Genomic DNA, 16,573 nt, shown 5'->3' with positions numbered 1-16,573 from the left:
TTAATTTTAGGTTTTGTGGTGAATTTAGGGTCACTGTTTTAATGCAGTATGTCACAATGAAAGAAAAACTATCAAGTCACACAGGTGAGGTTATGCTGAAAACAATCACACCAAAGGCCAGGTAAACAGTGATTCTATTTTTGTGTGTTTGTTTGGAAAATAGTTTTCCATTAATTCAAACAAGCATACTTCATTTCTTTTACATATATTTCATGAAAACAGAAGTGAAATGTGTGTTACATTTTCTCAATGTGCCTGATACTTTGAAAAGTAGGCATGGCTGCATTGTGCTGTCTTAGCATTTTTGATCAAGTTTATTTCATTTTTTGTTTATGACCCCTTTACATATCACACGAAGTTGGGCAAATGAGGCCGAAACCGTCCGAAAAAGGCTGAAACCCTGAAAAATTCCAGCCGCTGTTGGGAGGGACAGATAGTCGGACAGTCGTATACGGATGCCGTATGATCTTGTGGTAATGGTTTCATGCACTCTTGTGTGCATGTGCACAAACACAGTGCAACCACATGAGAGGTGTGATACCACATTGCACACACACGGCAACGGAAGCAATTAAATGTACAAATGTACATACAGTTGTACGTAAAAGTTTGGGTACCCCTGATGATTTCCATGATTTTTCTTTATAAATCAATGGTTGTTTGGATCAGCAATTTCAGTTAAATATATCATATAGCAGACAAACACAGTAATATTTGAGAAGTGAAATGAAGTTTAGAGGATTTACAGAAAGTGTGCAATAATTCTTTAAACAAAGGAAGGTGAAAAAATTTGGCCACCCCAAAAGAAAAAAAAAAAACATCAGTATTTAGTAGATCCTCTTTTTGCAGAAATAACAGCCTCTAAATGCTGCCTATAGCTTCCAATGAGAGTCTGGATTCTGGTTGAATTTATCGTCGCCCTCCTGCTACAATGACTACAATCACATGATCAGATGGATATTTTCAAACAGGGCAGCATGGCTGATGGTGTCTGTGGTGTGAACTGAAGCTGAACCAAAGGTGATATGTATTTTTATTTTTCACAATGTTGCGGTGGCATGCTGAGAGGTGATGTTCTTCATGGCACATTACGTGTTCTCCAGCTGTGAGTAGCGATGACACAGCAGTCAGGTGCCACATGATGACCACCTCTACGGGGACAAACCCCTGTGTTCAGAGCAGCAAAATGCTCACATGAATGAGCTCATGGCTCCAGGATGTGGGGCAAATGACTTGCCCACACTGGTCTGTTAGAAAGGCTGTCACATGACGGATCAGCTGTGTGGATGTTGCGATCACATATCACGTGAGGTGCAGTGGGCCGGTAAACTGTGTTTACATTTCACCATGTCATGAGAGCCTGCTGACACATGTGCATGATGGTGGCGTGTTGACAGGTGATCTTCATGGCACGATATGTGTTTTCCAGCTTTGAGTAGTGATGACACAGTGGTCAGGTGCCACATTATGGTCGGCTTGGTGAACATGTGTGTAATCATGTGAAGGCCACCCGCATAGGCTGCATCATCTGATCGCCTTGGTGGGCATGCCTGAGCCATGATCATCAGCGATCACGTGTCACGTGATGTGGCTGTCCGGTCAGATGGCACGCTGACACCTCAGCCGCACCACGGCAATGTGGGTCATGGTGTGTGTGTGGTGGGGGGGGCGGGCACACTCGCACGCCATTCATGTTGCTGGGGGGGGGGGGGCGACATACTTGCACATCATTTGTGTTGCTCAGGGGTGAACACGACACACAGACTGCCATTTGAGCTTTTGCCATCTGGACCACAGCTCAAAATTGTTGTCCTGCGCGCTACATTCATGGTGGCCGTTCGAATGGCCCCACATTTACTAAATGCCCAGCAACTGCTGTTGGAAGTTGACCAGTGGCACCACAATTCTGGCAGAGTGTGAGTCTAACAGCCATTCGGTGCATTCACCCTCATTCGGACGCTGGTGCGAAAGCTAGCTCGTTCACCACATTCAGCCACAGTGCAACATTTCCGATGGTTTCGTGCAGTCCCTCGACCGCGGTCCGAATGGTCTGACCTGCATACAACATGCTGTACTACTGTTGCAACCACGGTCAGATGGCAGTACAACCTCATCTTGATGCCATTCGATTGGGTTTCCAGCATGAGCGCAACACGAATGTGGAGTGCACAGGCTGTGGCCGAATGACTGTGCTGACTGCTCTATCAGGTGTTCGAGGTAGCGCCCATTTTTCAGGATCGCCATTTGAATCCTCCTTCATGCACCATTTGGCCTCAATCGTGTTATGTGTGAATGGGTCATTAATAATAATAATTATTAATAACAATGACACCACTGCCAGCTGGTAGAGTAAAATTACTCACTGAGTGCTTACAACAGTGAGTGCCTGAATCTATTTCAAACTGCAACTCACCTTCTCTCCTTTCGGTCCAGGTTCCCCCTTGAAGGGAAAACAGCACAGGTGGATGGTGTAAGCATGTGCACACATTAGGGGTGTGATGGTACTTCTGATCTCAGGACTGAAACTTACCGGGAGTCCTTTTGGGCCACGCTGACCCTGAAAAAAAAAAAACAGCAGCGAAGTCAGACAGAAATCAGATTTACACTGATTTGCAACAAAATTAAAAGGTTCAACCAGACTGACCAAACGTCTATCAAAGAGGAAACATGTTGAGTTACTCATGAATGAAACTGGAGTCTGTGAGTGCTTTGGTTGTCTAATTGTAGTCTAACTGGTAACAAATTTAAAGTTTGGTTGCTCAGCAGGCATGAGAGTGAGCCCCCAGCTGTCACACCAGATTGACAGATGATTAATGAGCTGCACAATGTGACACCATTGGCATCACCATGTATTTTTAGTGGACATGCCCTCAGATGCCCACCTCACTTCATTCATCAGACAGTGATCAACTTCTTACAGCCAGATTCGTTAAACAAAAACAATATGGAACTGCCTGCATGATGCTCAGTGGGCTTGACCCTTTCAACACGTGACCTGTTTCCAAAAGCAATCCCAGCATTATGACTTTCCACAGACACACCACAAGAGAAGCTACTGGAGTCATCAGTAGGCTTGATGAAATCCAGAGCATCGACTGAGTCTGGCCCAGACTAGACCCACCCCAAACAATAGCATCAATGCAGAACTACAAAGAGACCTTTATGGGCATCCAACACTGCTGCAGCTAAAACCACGCAGCCCCCGGAGGGGAGAAGGGGTGGCTTGAAAGGTGGCCGGGATGGAGTGTGTGAGATGGGGAGCAGGAGGGGAGGTAGGAGGGAAAGTGGAGCTTCAGTTTTTGTCCATGTGTCAGTCTATCTGTCCTTGTGTACTGGAGTGAGAGAGATAAGGAGGCAGCCAATCTTCCCAAGGCCGTGGAAATTCTTCTGGAGGAAAAACAATGGGCATTTTATCCTTGAGAGGCTGATAAGCCTGCCGTGTTTGTGGGTGAGCAGTGAAAAACCCTTTTCCAGCTTCACATGAACAAACCAGATCCCAATTATGAAAAATTCCCCAGCCTCTGAAATCTTCACCTTCTCCTGCAAGGCGCGCATTTGCTCCGAGATGTTATCCAATTTGCGTCAATGCAGTCTGAGAATGCATCGCCTTGCCCAACTCATTAATCATGACGGACAAGCAAGGGGTAGTCGTTTTGGCGGCAACCATCTTGCCAATTGGCCGGTAGGTCAGGGCAGCACATAAGCCAATAAGTACCAGCCCTCCTACTATGAAACCAAATATGAATAAATCCTCGACGTCCTGCAAAGAGAAAGGCAAAAAGCATGCGACCCGCCTCGTCTCCCAGGCGTTGAGTACATAGCCTGCAGGGGAAGTTCCATCCTTGCACGCAGGGTCCCCCAGCCCTGATCTTCTTGTAGAAAAAATGGTGTCAATAGCATTTAGAGACCAGCTGATCAATTCCATGATTAATCCAATATAGTTTGAAGAATTCACAGCCTGGTGAAGTAGAGACTTTGAAGGTTGGAGCAGAGATAGAGGAGAGAGGAGGAGATGCGACCGCCCTCACCGGAGTCCCAAGCTAATCAATCTAAATCTACTCTGAAAAAGTGCAAAGTAGCAGCATAGCTTCACTCAAAGTGTTTAAAGGTCAGTGTGAGACTCTTTCTTTTTCTTCTTTACCACTTTGACTCTAACAGCCTTGTAAAAGTTTGAAACATTTGGATTTCAAAATATATTACAGATGAAAAGTTTGATACAATGTTGGTTGTTTGTAGGCTGTGTAGAGTACAGCAGTAACTTGACAAATGGTGAAACACAACAGTGAAACCTGCACAGGCTGCACAGCGACCACGAGCAAGGACACACATGAGTGAATGAATAAATGAATAGATGGATGAAAGAAAGTTTATTGTCCATTAAAAAAACATGGTGGGTTGGGAGAACAAGATATTGACACAAGATGGCAGTAGTTACATTATTTCTACAGTATAAATACAAATGTCGTGTACAAAAATATACTCGTATTGAAGCAAGTTTTAAGTATTATGATGAATATTTATATATTTTCAGTAATATGCATATGTCACGGACATGAATGAGTGAAGCTAGTCAGCATCTCACCATGTCATTTAGGTCCTTCAGACTTTATTTTGAGTAAATGCTTCAGAAGAGCATTAGCATAGCAGAAACCTTTCAGCTTCTGGGGGGGCTCATTTTGCACTCATCATAAGGTTAGGATACTGTGCCCTCCAAAAGTATTGGAACACTTGGAATTTCACACATTTATTTTGTTTATGCCATTTTAAATACAAGAAAAACAAAAAAATAAAGAATAAAAATTTCTAAAATTATCTTCTTCAAACTCAAACTGAAAGCAAATCTCTAAAACTTGTAAATAATAATCAGTTTTGTTGCCAGTTTTCTTTTGACAAGTCAGGGGATGGAAACATGATAAGTGATAAGAATGATAAATGATAAGAATGGTGACAAAGTTCAGTTTCAGTCTGTACAGGGGTCAAAAGTTAAAGTTGCTCCATTAATTTTGCTCCAGCTGTATTTGTGCTGAATTTGATGCTTGTATCACCATTTGAAGGATTTTTTTCCATTATCTGCTGCACTAATAAGCCAACAGAACCAGCTGCTGTCTGTTAACTTAAACGTGTATATAAGGCAACCCGAATTAAAGGAGAAATGCTGCTTTTAACAACCTGGACCTCATTTTTGGCATAAAATACGGTCGTTTACTCACCAATATAAGTTTGGTGTGATTAGAAGTCCATGGTCCAAACGAAGTGTTCAGTTCAAATCTGAAGCAAACATTTTTCTTCTTCTACTAAGGTGGATTAGAACTTTTTGTGGTACACAGCACTAACTATTGGACAGGAGGAACCGAGCAGTGTCAATGTGACTCAATGATTTGAAAATGCAGGTCTTTCAACCAGATGTGTGGTGCCGTGACATGTCAATCATCTGTGTCCAATCAGATTTCAGGGGAGTCCAGTGAAACCTAGGCCTCCACTGTAGCTCCACCCATGCCAGGAAGTGTTCAACGTTTCCTGTTTGACTGTGACTGAGAATTCGGCACTTCCTGTTTGAGTGTGCCACTGAGTTCCCGCGAGATTCCATGGGATCTCATCTGTCAATCCAGGAAGTGTTTGACATTTGAACATTTCCTGTTTTACTGTGGACTTAAATTTTGGCACTTCCTGTTTAGGACGCTCTGTACCATGGGTGAGCTTCGCGCCGCTGCGTGACGCTTCGCTCATATAATAATTTCTAACTAAATACCAATTTAAAATTTATTTTAATGACATTTTTTTTTTTTTGAGATCAGAAGATCTGCTCGGGAAGTCATCCATCCTAACGATGTGACACAGCCACCGAAGGTAGTTCTTCATAACTCCACACTCTGTGCTTTAGAGCTTGCCTTCAGCCCGGATGCTGATTACAGCAGTCTTCCCACCTGATGCAGAGGATACTCCTCAGACAATGTTCATGGAATGTGTTGTGGGTCTTTAGGTGGTGATGGGAGGTGGTCCAGGTCTTGGATCTTTGCAGCGGGGTTGGCACAACAACAGGATTCATCTCATGTCAGATGTCTCTGTTGTTGAAAACATGGGTGTGAAGCCAGCTGAAAGCAGTTCCTGCACACTTCAGTCATTGTTGGATCTCATCATGGATGCCAGCATTTGATGATATATAGTCATATATGTCATCCTTTCCAAGTATGGAAACTGGGTCACGTTTTCCAGGACCTGGAAAGTTTCACAAAGTTTCACAGCAAGAAACTCTGGATTGACAATATTGGGTAGATGCTGATACAGGACTTGTGTCTTCTTCAGTTGGATGTGAAGGCCAAGCTTGGTGTAAGTTTCATCAAAGGTTTCAAGGACTTTCTGACAACCTTTTTTCCTAAACAATGACACACTGTTGTCGTAGGCATACTGGAAGTCCAGGAACAAAGTGGTGGTGATTTTCTTCTTGGCTCTCAGTTGGCTGTGGTTGGAGGCTGTGGCAATGAAACAGCCCTGCTTGAACCTTCAGACTTCAGCTTTTGTGATATGAACCAGAACTGTGGCGGACATGTCATCGTGGTGAAGCCTCAGGATCTTGATGAATTTCTCTGGACAGCCTTTTTTTGCTCAGGTTAGTCCACAGAAACGGGTGTGGCACACTGTTGAGCACCTTTGTCAAGTAAATAAAGGCAAGGTATAATGGTTTGTCTTGCTCTCAACACTTTTCCTGCAATTGGCAGACACTGAAGACCACATCTGTTGTCCCCCTTAATTGTCGGAAGCTACTGTGGGTTTCAGGAAGTTTTCTAACACGTTTATTGGCAATCCATGCAAGAATCTTTCCTTTGGTAGATACTAAGGTGATTCTGTGATGGTGTCCACAGTCAGACTTTTCTCCTTTCCACTTGGAGATGATGACTATCACTGAGTCTTTCGGGTCTGTTGGTATTTTTTCTTGAGTCCAGATTTGGATGATGAATTGTTGCAGTTGGCATTGGAGAAAGGGACCTCCTCAAAGGGAATGTTGTCTTCTCCTTGTGCTTTGTTGATTTTTATGCCTTTATATGGCTGTACATACAGAGCTTGCCTGCCAATATTCAGAGTGGAGTTCGCATCCCGTTCCTGTCTGTGTCCTTGGACACGACACATAACTTATTTTGTCTCAGCTCACACAGCTGCAAATGGGCACCAACCTTACCTAGGAAACCAACCTGTGTCAAACTGGCATGCCAACCAGGATGAGTCATGGACTCTCATCTGCTTAACGCTATGGAATCTGGTGATAAACAATGGCACCAAGAGGCCTCAGACCTTAAGTACACTAAAAAAACTGACTCACTGGATTGGATTCCCAACTTAATTAAATTATGTTTTCTTGCATTGATGTGCTTTATTTAAGTTGTGGATACATATATTTATTAAATGGAAATCCTGCTCATAATTGAATTGAGTTCATCCAATGAGTGTAGAATTAACTTCTTCCTAATAATTTAGAAGGGAAACTGTGGGTGACATCAACTGTTCCGATCTTTGTAGACTAATAGAAATACCCGTTGGTTAGAATGTATAACACAAAACATAAAAAAATAAACAAATGCAATGACCATATTCTAGTCATCAGAGAATTAACTGCTTGAAAAAAGAAGCAAGTTGAAAAATGTAAAAATCTTAAATCAAAATACATGTGATATTAAAGCCAGTGATATAATTTAAATATGTACTGTATTTTTTTGTCTTTCAGACATCATCATGTGAATTCTCATGTCCACTGTGCAACAAAGCACATTTATTCTGACACATTAGAGGCGTGGATGCTTTGAGTGACTGATGGCTTCTGTGTTGACAAAATGTTTTTCTTCTTTTTACTCCTGTATTGATGCTGTGTTTGGCTATGAAGTGGGTGCCTGCAACACGTTTCAAAAAAGCTGGGACAGTGGTATGTTTACCTTTATCACCTTTCCTTCTAACAAAACCCAATAAGCCTTTGGGAACTGAGGACACTAATTGTTGAAGGTGGAATTGTTTCCCATTCTTACTTGATGTATGACTTCAATTGTTCAATATGAAGGGTCAAAGCGTTCAAAATTAATTGAAATATTGAATGTGGTAAATATGAACGCAGTAAAACATAGAGTGTGGTAAAAACAATTAATGTGGTTAAAAGTGAAAGTAAATATTGAATGTGAAAGGGTAAAACTGGACTTGATAAAAATGGAAGGTGTGAACTACTAAACATGAAAATGAGTGACGTAAAAAACAACATCTGATTAATATTGCCCCTTTGAAAATTAGAATCATGATGGATGCCATTAAAATCACATTATGGTAAATATTAATCTTATAAATATTATGTCTTAAAAATATAACATTGGCTAATTTAATTTAATTCACTACTTTACTTTACTACTTTACCCACTTCAATTGTATCATTTGCGGTACTCGATTTAATGTTGAATGTTTTCATTTACTGCCTCAATTTTAGCAGGTCTACTTTACACACTTCAGTTTTATCATTCACCGCGTCAAATGTGCAATTTTGCTCACTTCTGCTGGATTGGAATACAGCAGCACTGTTGCGACAGCGGAAATTTGTAGTCCAGAGCCACTGCGCATGTCACTGACCGCGGGGTGGCGCCATTGGGAGTTGCAGGCAAAGAGCGCCCAAATCTAAAAGTGGTTTTCTACTCCACAAAAGTAGCACTACTCGGCTGGACTGTACTCGGTTTGGTTCCAGGGCGCGTCCTTTTCCACTACACAACTTTTCCACTACCTCCTCAATGTGGGCGGGGTCAGCAGAGCAAACTGCAGTGATGTTGTTTTATACGCGACACAAACATAAACAATGGCGCACTCCGTGTGTTTGCTGCTCTGTGAGTTTTTAAGAGAAAGTTGCTGGTGGCGAGACGAAACACGCTTGAAAAGTACAGAAGACTTTGGGAATTCATACAATATGAAGACGAGAAGATACGAGCTGCTACCGATGAAGAGAGAAAGCATGACGGTAAAACATCGTTAGCTCATAAATAAGTAATAACTGCAGGCTGTCGCTATTAAGTATTAAAATTGTGGTTGTCAAAATAAAGTGTTAATTTAGATTAATTAATTCCAGCACCTATCACACCTTCAGTCACACTTTGCTCCATTTTGTTTTGACTACAGTGACTTGGTCTGTAAATAAAGACTCATTTCTGAGAGCAAAAAATGTGTTAGATGTCAATACTTTTTATACTGAAGTAACTTGCTTTGATAACTATTGTTAAAAATCAAATGTGGGAGTTTGTGCATTTACTGACGTTCATGCACAAAATGTTAATTTGGTTTTAATGACAGTTAATTAACGTCGTCACTGAACTCGAACAGGTTAAAACGCATTAAAAACGTTTGATTTGTTTTTCATCCAGATTTTAATGTTCAATGGACAAATTTAAGTATGAAATCTCATAAGATAATTATTAAAGGCGTCATATTGTGCAGAAAGAATCAGCCTCCAAACTCCCACAATTCTGTTTTTATAGGCATTCTTTATAATACAGCCTTTCATTGTCATTGTACACATAAATACAAAGAAATTTGTCTGCATTTAAACAATCCAAATTACAGTTAGACAGTCCTCCCAATTTAAGATCAATTTACAGCTTAATACCTGCTTGATGTGTAACAGAAATAACCCACACCCTGTTTACCAGATTATTAAATGCCCCAAACACACACAGATTTTTTAAATATACCTGCAATTAAATGATTCATTTAGATTAACTAATCACAAACCCTGTAATCAATTACATTATTTTTTAATAACCTGACAGCACTAATTAAAATATGTTTGCTGTATGTGTGTGTTTCAGATGGTTTTCTCAGAGTCATCGCTGCAAAAGTTCATGTCACAGAATGGAACACCTTTGTCATCATTTGCCTACACGTCATACACCGGTTATGTTTCACTGTGAATTTTGAATAAACTTTTGTACTTTTTGCTTAAATGTCTCCACTTTTGTGTAACATCAATTTGATTTGTAAAAGTTACCAAGGTTTACTGATTTAAATTAAATGCTAACAGTTTGAAAAGCTGTTTAAGCAAAATCCAGTACATAAGTTTTACATTTAATGGGGTCATAAATGTAAATTGAACTAAACAGACAGTAAAACTGGTTGTTCAAAATATCTGAATAAATTACTTCTGGTTTGGTATAATTCAACCAGCAGAATTAATACACCACAGTACAATAGTTTGTGGTAAAATGTTACATCACATCAAACCTTAAACCTCGTATAGCCAGAATTCCTTGATGTAATAGTGCTATCACTGAAGTGACTAAACCTTTTCACATTGAATACCATTTGCTAAAATCTCAGTTTAGACATGATTATTCCAGCATCTTTGTAAAGATTTAGCCAGGTGTAACGTGCAGTGTCTTCTGGAGTAGCAAATCCCAAATTAAAATTCTTAAAAATGAACCACCAAAACGTCAATGTTTTTTACTGTTGACTCAGCCAGAAATGACAAATTATGATACAATCACATAAGTCAAAATGTTTACTGCAACTAAAAGAAGAGCAAATACAAAAAAAAATAAATACATAAATCTGTGCAACACAAACTATACAAAAGTTCCATGTGTCTATAGTCCTGGAGTGGGAGCGCAGGACACACGCCCCGGTCATGCATCGCGTGGATAAGCTCGCCCAGCACGTCAAGGATTGCCCGATTAAACGCAGCTTCCACCTCCGTTGCTTCTTCGAGGATCAGTCGGATGTGTTGATCACACTGAACCCAGTTCAGCTTCAACCTCAACATCGCTGGATGGACAGATTCTCCCCCGCTGAAACAGGCTCCTTTTACTCTTGCCTGGACAATAATGAAGGAAGAAATGGGAAGTGATTAACAAAAGCAAGTTTTAAAAAATTATATATATATATACACATACACACACACATACATACATACAGAGTGACCCGCCCTCTCAAAAAACAAAAATTGTAATAAAAAAAAAAAACCTTTCAGTTTCTATATGATCATTCTCCAGACTTTCAGTTATCTTGGTCACTTTGCATAAAAGTTATGTTTTTTTTCAAAATTTTGCTCCAACAAATCAGACCATTTGGAGCATAATTTGAAAGAACCTGACTTTTATGAAAAGCAACTAAGATAACTGAAATTTTGGGGAATGTCCAGCAAAATTTGCTGGACCCATTTTTTTTTACAATATTTTTATGGCTTTCTTTTCTTTTTGGGGGGGATGTCACCCTGTGTGTGTACATATATATATATATATATATATATATATATATATATATATATATATATATATATATATATATATATATATATATATATATATATATATATATATATATATATATATGCGCACACACACACACACACACATACATATACATACACACACCATAATTGGGAAATACATTTTGGAGCTAAAAGCTACGTGATGTGAGACATTATTCTTCCCAGTGATGACACGTTGCTGTGTGATGCTGGACGTTGATGGTCGAACCCTCCTCGCTTATGGAACTGGATTCGTCAACAAAAACACAAAATCACGACATGTTAAAAAAAAAAAAATACAGTAATGGCACTAAATTAGATGTAAATGTTTGTTGTCATGCTGACTTTAGGTGTTTTTCTGTCAGAAGTTAATACTTTAAAGCGGAGCACAGAGTTAGCTAGCTCGCTAGTTAGCAGTCAGCTAGCTCACAGTGTCTGCATACATGAGACAACGACGTTACTTTAACACAAGTTTAGACTCAAAATCTTTGTTAAAGTGTTCTTCCCACCAATGGGATAAGTAACGTTAAATGGTGCTTTCAAGCAGACTACAGACAAAGTCACAAAAACACTTACCATCCGTCGCTTCCAACAAAGCTGTGGGCGAGTCGCGGTCATCCTGCCTCCGGGTGCTCATCGGTTGGTGTCCGTAAACAGCGTTCCTTCTGTCGAACCGTTTCCAGCCCTTACAGTCTGACCTACTCTGGTTGTTGTGGTCCTGTAATCACTTTTAAGCTTTTTTCGCTGTTCTCTGCGTTGCGGTAATGTCCGGTGAGCCGGGTGCTGCCAAAGACTGGGAGATTTTCTCATTTCGGGTCGTTTCATCCACCTCACTGTATTCTCTCCTCCGCCACCAAACACAAACGTCCGCAACTCATCCACGGACCAGTGCGAGTAAAAAAAAAAAAAGAAAAAAAACTTGCCGTGAAACGAAAGAAAAACCCTGGTTTCTGTAACGCCACTGTGACTATTTCAAAATGGCGGGTTTGATTTTCTTCTCGGATGGCATGCTCATGACTCGTCCAGTGACGACATTCTCTGACCAATCAGTGGCCTGCAGCCTGTTAACGTCACATTTTAGTATCGGCTCGGCTCGCTTGGAACCGCTCCTGAGCAGGTACTAAAAAAAGCGCTCGGTACCAGGTACTAACCCTAATAGAAAAGCAAAAAAAAAAGTAGAGTCGAGCCGAGTAGTGCTACTTTTGTGGAGTAGAAAAGCGCTTTTAGATTTGGGCGTTCTTCGCCTGCAACTCCCAATGGCGCCACCACGCGGTCAGTGACATGCGCAGTGGCTCTGGACTACAAATTTCCACTGTCGCAACAGTGGCTACTGCCGTATTCCGATCCAGCGGAAGTGAGCAAAATTGCACATTTGACGAGGTGAATGATAAAACTGAAGTGTGTAAAGTAGACCTGCTAAAATTGAGGCAGTGAATGAAAACATTCAACATTAAATCGAGTACAGCAAATGATACAATTGAAGTGGGTAAAGTAGCGGTACTAAAATCAAGGTAGTGAATTAAATTAGCCAATGTTATATTTTTAAGACATAATATTTATAAGATGAATATTTACCATAATGTGATTTTAATGGCATCCAAATTTAACGATTCTAATTTTCAAAGGGGCAATATTAATCAGATATTTTTACGTCACTCATTGTTTAGTACTTCACACCTTCCATTTTTATCAAGTCCAGTTTTACCCTTTTGATTTTTTTAACCACATTCAATATTTACTGCTTTCACTTTTAACCACATTAATTGTTTTACTGCTTTCATTTTTACCACAATCTATGTTTTACTGCGTTCATATTTACCACATTCAATATTTCAATTAATTTTGATCACTTTGACCCTTCATAGTTCAACAGTCCGGTGTCTCCATTGTTGTATTTTGCGATTCATAGTGCACCGCACATATTCAATGGATGACAGGTGTTATGTGGGCCGCCCGACAGCTGTCAGCAATCAACATCATCATCACCATAAAAGCCTGGAGGAGACACCACATCTCTGCCGAGATATCAGCTTACCACGCAGGTAACCTTTCTCAGCCGTTTTTGTGCCATTCGCGCATTACTTGCTACTGAGTTTGCGGAAGTTGGAGGGAGTTGGCGTTTCCCACTCCTCACTTTCCTGAACATTAAGTATACTATTGGTACTGCACGTTCTCAGCGTTCCTGTTTCTGGGAGTGGTGGATTTTCCCTCAGGAAGGAACTGTTATCTTTTGCTGACTGCTTACTGGGTGTCCACACACCCACCATTAACCTGTTTTTGTTCCTGCCAGCAGTACCGGATCTGACAGCTGGAAGCAGAGGCCACCTGGGGACTCAGGACTTGGCGGCTTCGGCGTACTGCAGGTCTCCGTTGGCGGTGGAACCTTGTGGGTCCCGGCTCTTCTCTGGATAGGCATCTCCTACCCTCGGGCCTGCCCACACGTCACCTGTTGTATTTTGTGATTGACTGACTAAAAGCAGTATCTGACCTGTTGTGCACATTTGCTGCAATAAATTGTATTTATTGGCTTATCTATTGACCGTTCATTTACGCCGCCTGTTGTGGGTCCGTGCATTAGACTTTCCCCAACAACAGGTCTGGACTGCAGACAGGCCAGTCTAGTACCCGCACTCTTACTATGGAGCCACACTGTTGTAACACGTGCAGAATGTGGCTTGGCACTGCCTTGCTGGAATAAGCAGGGACGTCCCTGAAAAAGACGTTGCTTGGATGGCAGCATGTGTTGCTCCAAATCCTGGATGTACCTTTCAGCATTGATGGTGTCATCACAGATGTGTAAGTTGCCCATGCCATGGGCAACTTACACACCCCCATACCATCACAGATGCTGGCGTTTGAACTTTGCACTGTTAACAATCTGGATGGTCTTTTTCCTCTTTTGTCCAGAGGACACGACGTCTATTATTTCCAAAAACATTTTCAAATGTCAACTCATCAGACTACAGCACACTTTTCCACTTTGCGTCTGTCCATTTCAAATGAGCTCGGGCCCAGAGAAGGCAGCAGCGTTTCTGGATGTTGTTGATGTATGGCTTTTGCTTTGCATGGTAGAGTTTTAACTTGCACTTGTAGACGAACTGTGTTAACTGACAATGGTTTTCTGAAGTGTTCCTGAGCCCACACGGTAAAATCCTTTACACAATGATGTCGGTTTTTAATACAGTGCCGACTGAGGGATTGAAGGTCACCAGCATTCAATGTTGGTTTTCAGCCTTGCCGCTTACGTGTAGAAAGTTCTCCAGATTCTCTGAATCTTCTGATTATATTATGGACTGTAGATGATGGGATCCCTAAATTCCTTGCAATTGAACAATGAGAAACATTGTTCTTAAAACTGTTGGACTTTGTTTCATGCAGTTGTTCACAAAGTGGTGATTCTCGCCCCATCTTCACTTATATATGGCTGAGCCTTTTGGGGATGCTCCTTTTATACCCAGTCATGACACTCACTTATTTCCAATTAACCTGTTCACCTGTGGAATGTTCCAAACAGGTGTTCTTTGAGCATTCATCAACTTTCTCAGTCTTTTGTTGCCCCGTCCCAACTTTTTTGAAACGTGTTCTGGCATCCATTTCAAAATGAGCAAATATTTGCACAAAAACAAAAGACTGTCAGTGTGAAGATTAAATATCTTGTCTTTGTGGTGTATTCAATTGAATATAGATTGAGGAGGATTTGGAAATCTTTGCATTCTGTTTTTAATACATTTCACACAACGTCCCAACTTTATTGGAATTAGGGTTGTATATGCATGTGCATTCAACTAAACCTACATAACAGCATGCATGTCTAGATAACCAAACATCAATCTGAAATTTTAAATAGGTTTTGATGTCGTGTACCTGGGCATTCGACGAAGCTAGCCATATTAATAACAGTAGAATATATAATCTGGGTGGGGTGGGGTGGTGGCCAAGTGCTTGATTTCAGTGCAGTCAATTCCCCGTTCAAACTCCACCTCTGCCTCATTTCTCCATGTAATGTGGAGTTTTAACAAGAAGGGCACTGGGTGTAAAACATGTGCCAAATCAAAATGCAGGTCTGCTGTGGTGACTCCAAGTGACAACAAGGGACTTACTTTATATAATATGGATCCTGCATTTTTTGTGTATTTCCCAAGTTGCATGGGGTGCATAATCTTTTATTTCTCTGAATATTCAGATAACGACCTATTTTAATAGGCAGTCTGTTGCTCCTGCAATGAAATTTAGATGTGTGTAATTCTATCTTATTCTATCATAGTATATCTATGGGACTAATTCTTTTGTGGACAGTCTGTAATTTGTACATGGATTTGTTTTCAATCTCTACACACCAAGTTTTGCTTATAAATATCAGATATTCTGAGATTTATTACCTGTTTGAACTAATTAGCATTTCAATGATTGTCTTCCCATTAGTTGCACATACCAATGCATTTCAGGAGTTCTTTGATTTAACATGGTGTCATATTCATCTGTATCAGGCTTGCATATCAATAACTGAAACATGGTACATGCTAGTTGAGATGTTTTTCCTGTTTTAAGTCTGAGCCAAAAAAATGTAACATTCTAATATGCATATGTCGCGGACATGAACGAGCGAAGCTTGTCAGCATCTCACCATGTCATTTAGGTTCTTCAGACTTATTTTCAGTAAATGCTTCAGGGGAGCATTAGTATGGCAAAAACCTTCCAGCTTCTGGAGGGGCTCTTAATGAGTGACAAACAGTACTCTTCATCAATCTGGCTCCAACTTTCTCTGATTGCTGTTGCCAGATCAGCTTTGCAGGTTGGAGCCTTGTCATGGACCATTTTCTTCAACTTCCACCAAAGATTTTCAATTGGATTAAGATCCGGACTATTTGCAGGCCATGACATTGACCCTATGTGTCTTTTTGCAAGGAATGTTTTCACAGTTTTTGCTCTATGGCAAGATGCATTATCATCTTGAAAAATTATTTCATCATCCCCAAACATCCTTTCAATTGATGGGATAAGAAAAGTGTCCAAAATATCAACATAAACTTGTGCATTTATTGATGATGTAATGACAGCCATCTCCCCAGTGCCTTTACCTGACATGCAGTCCCATATCATCAATGACTGTGGAAATTTACATATTCTCTTCAGGCAGTCATCTTTATAAATCTCATTGGAACGGCACCAAACAAAAGTTCCAGCATCATCACCTTGCCCAATGCAGATTCGAGATTCATCACTGAATATGACTTTCATCCAGTCATCCACAGTCCACGATTGCTTTTCCTTAGCCCATTGTAACCTTGTTTTTTCTGTTTAGGTGTTAATGATGGC

General features: G+C 40.7%; 1 protein-coding gene across 1 annotated transcript in view; it reads right to left on the bottom strand.

Annotated features, from left to right (window-relative positions):
- LOC117522995 (collagen alpha-1(XIII) chain-like) overlaps nt 1–16,573 on the bottom strand; it is a 407,773-nt gene that overhangs the window by 57,918 nt on the left and 333,282 nt on the right. The window contains exons 11-12 of the mRNA XM_034184413.1: nt 2,531–2,557; nt 2,414–2,440 (exon numbers count right to left, since the gene is read on the bottom strand). Of these exons, the coding sequence (XP_034040304.1) occupies nt 2,414–2,440; nt 2,531–2,557 (54 nt within the window). The remainder of the gene's footprint in view (nt 1–2,413; nt 2,441–2,530; nt 2,558–16,573) is intronic.

This window comes from Thalassophryne amazonica, chromosome 13 (assembly GCF_902500255.1).
Source record: "Thalassophryne amazonica chromosome 13, fThaAma1.1, whole genome shotgun sequence".
NCBI lineage: Eukaryota > Metazoa > Chordata > Actinopteri > Batrachoidiformes > Batrachoididae > Thalassophryne > Thalassophryne amazonica.
This window is presented reverse-complemented; position numbering and strand designations above follow the sequence as displayed.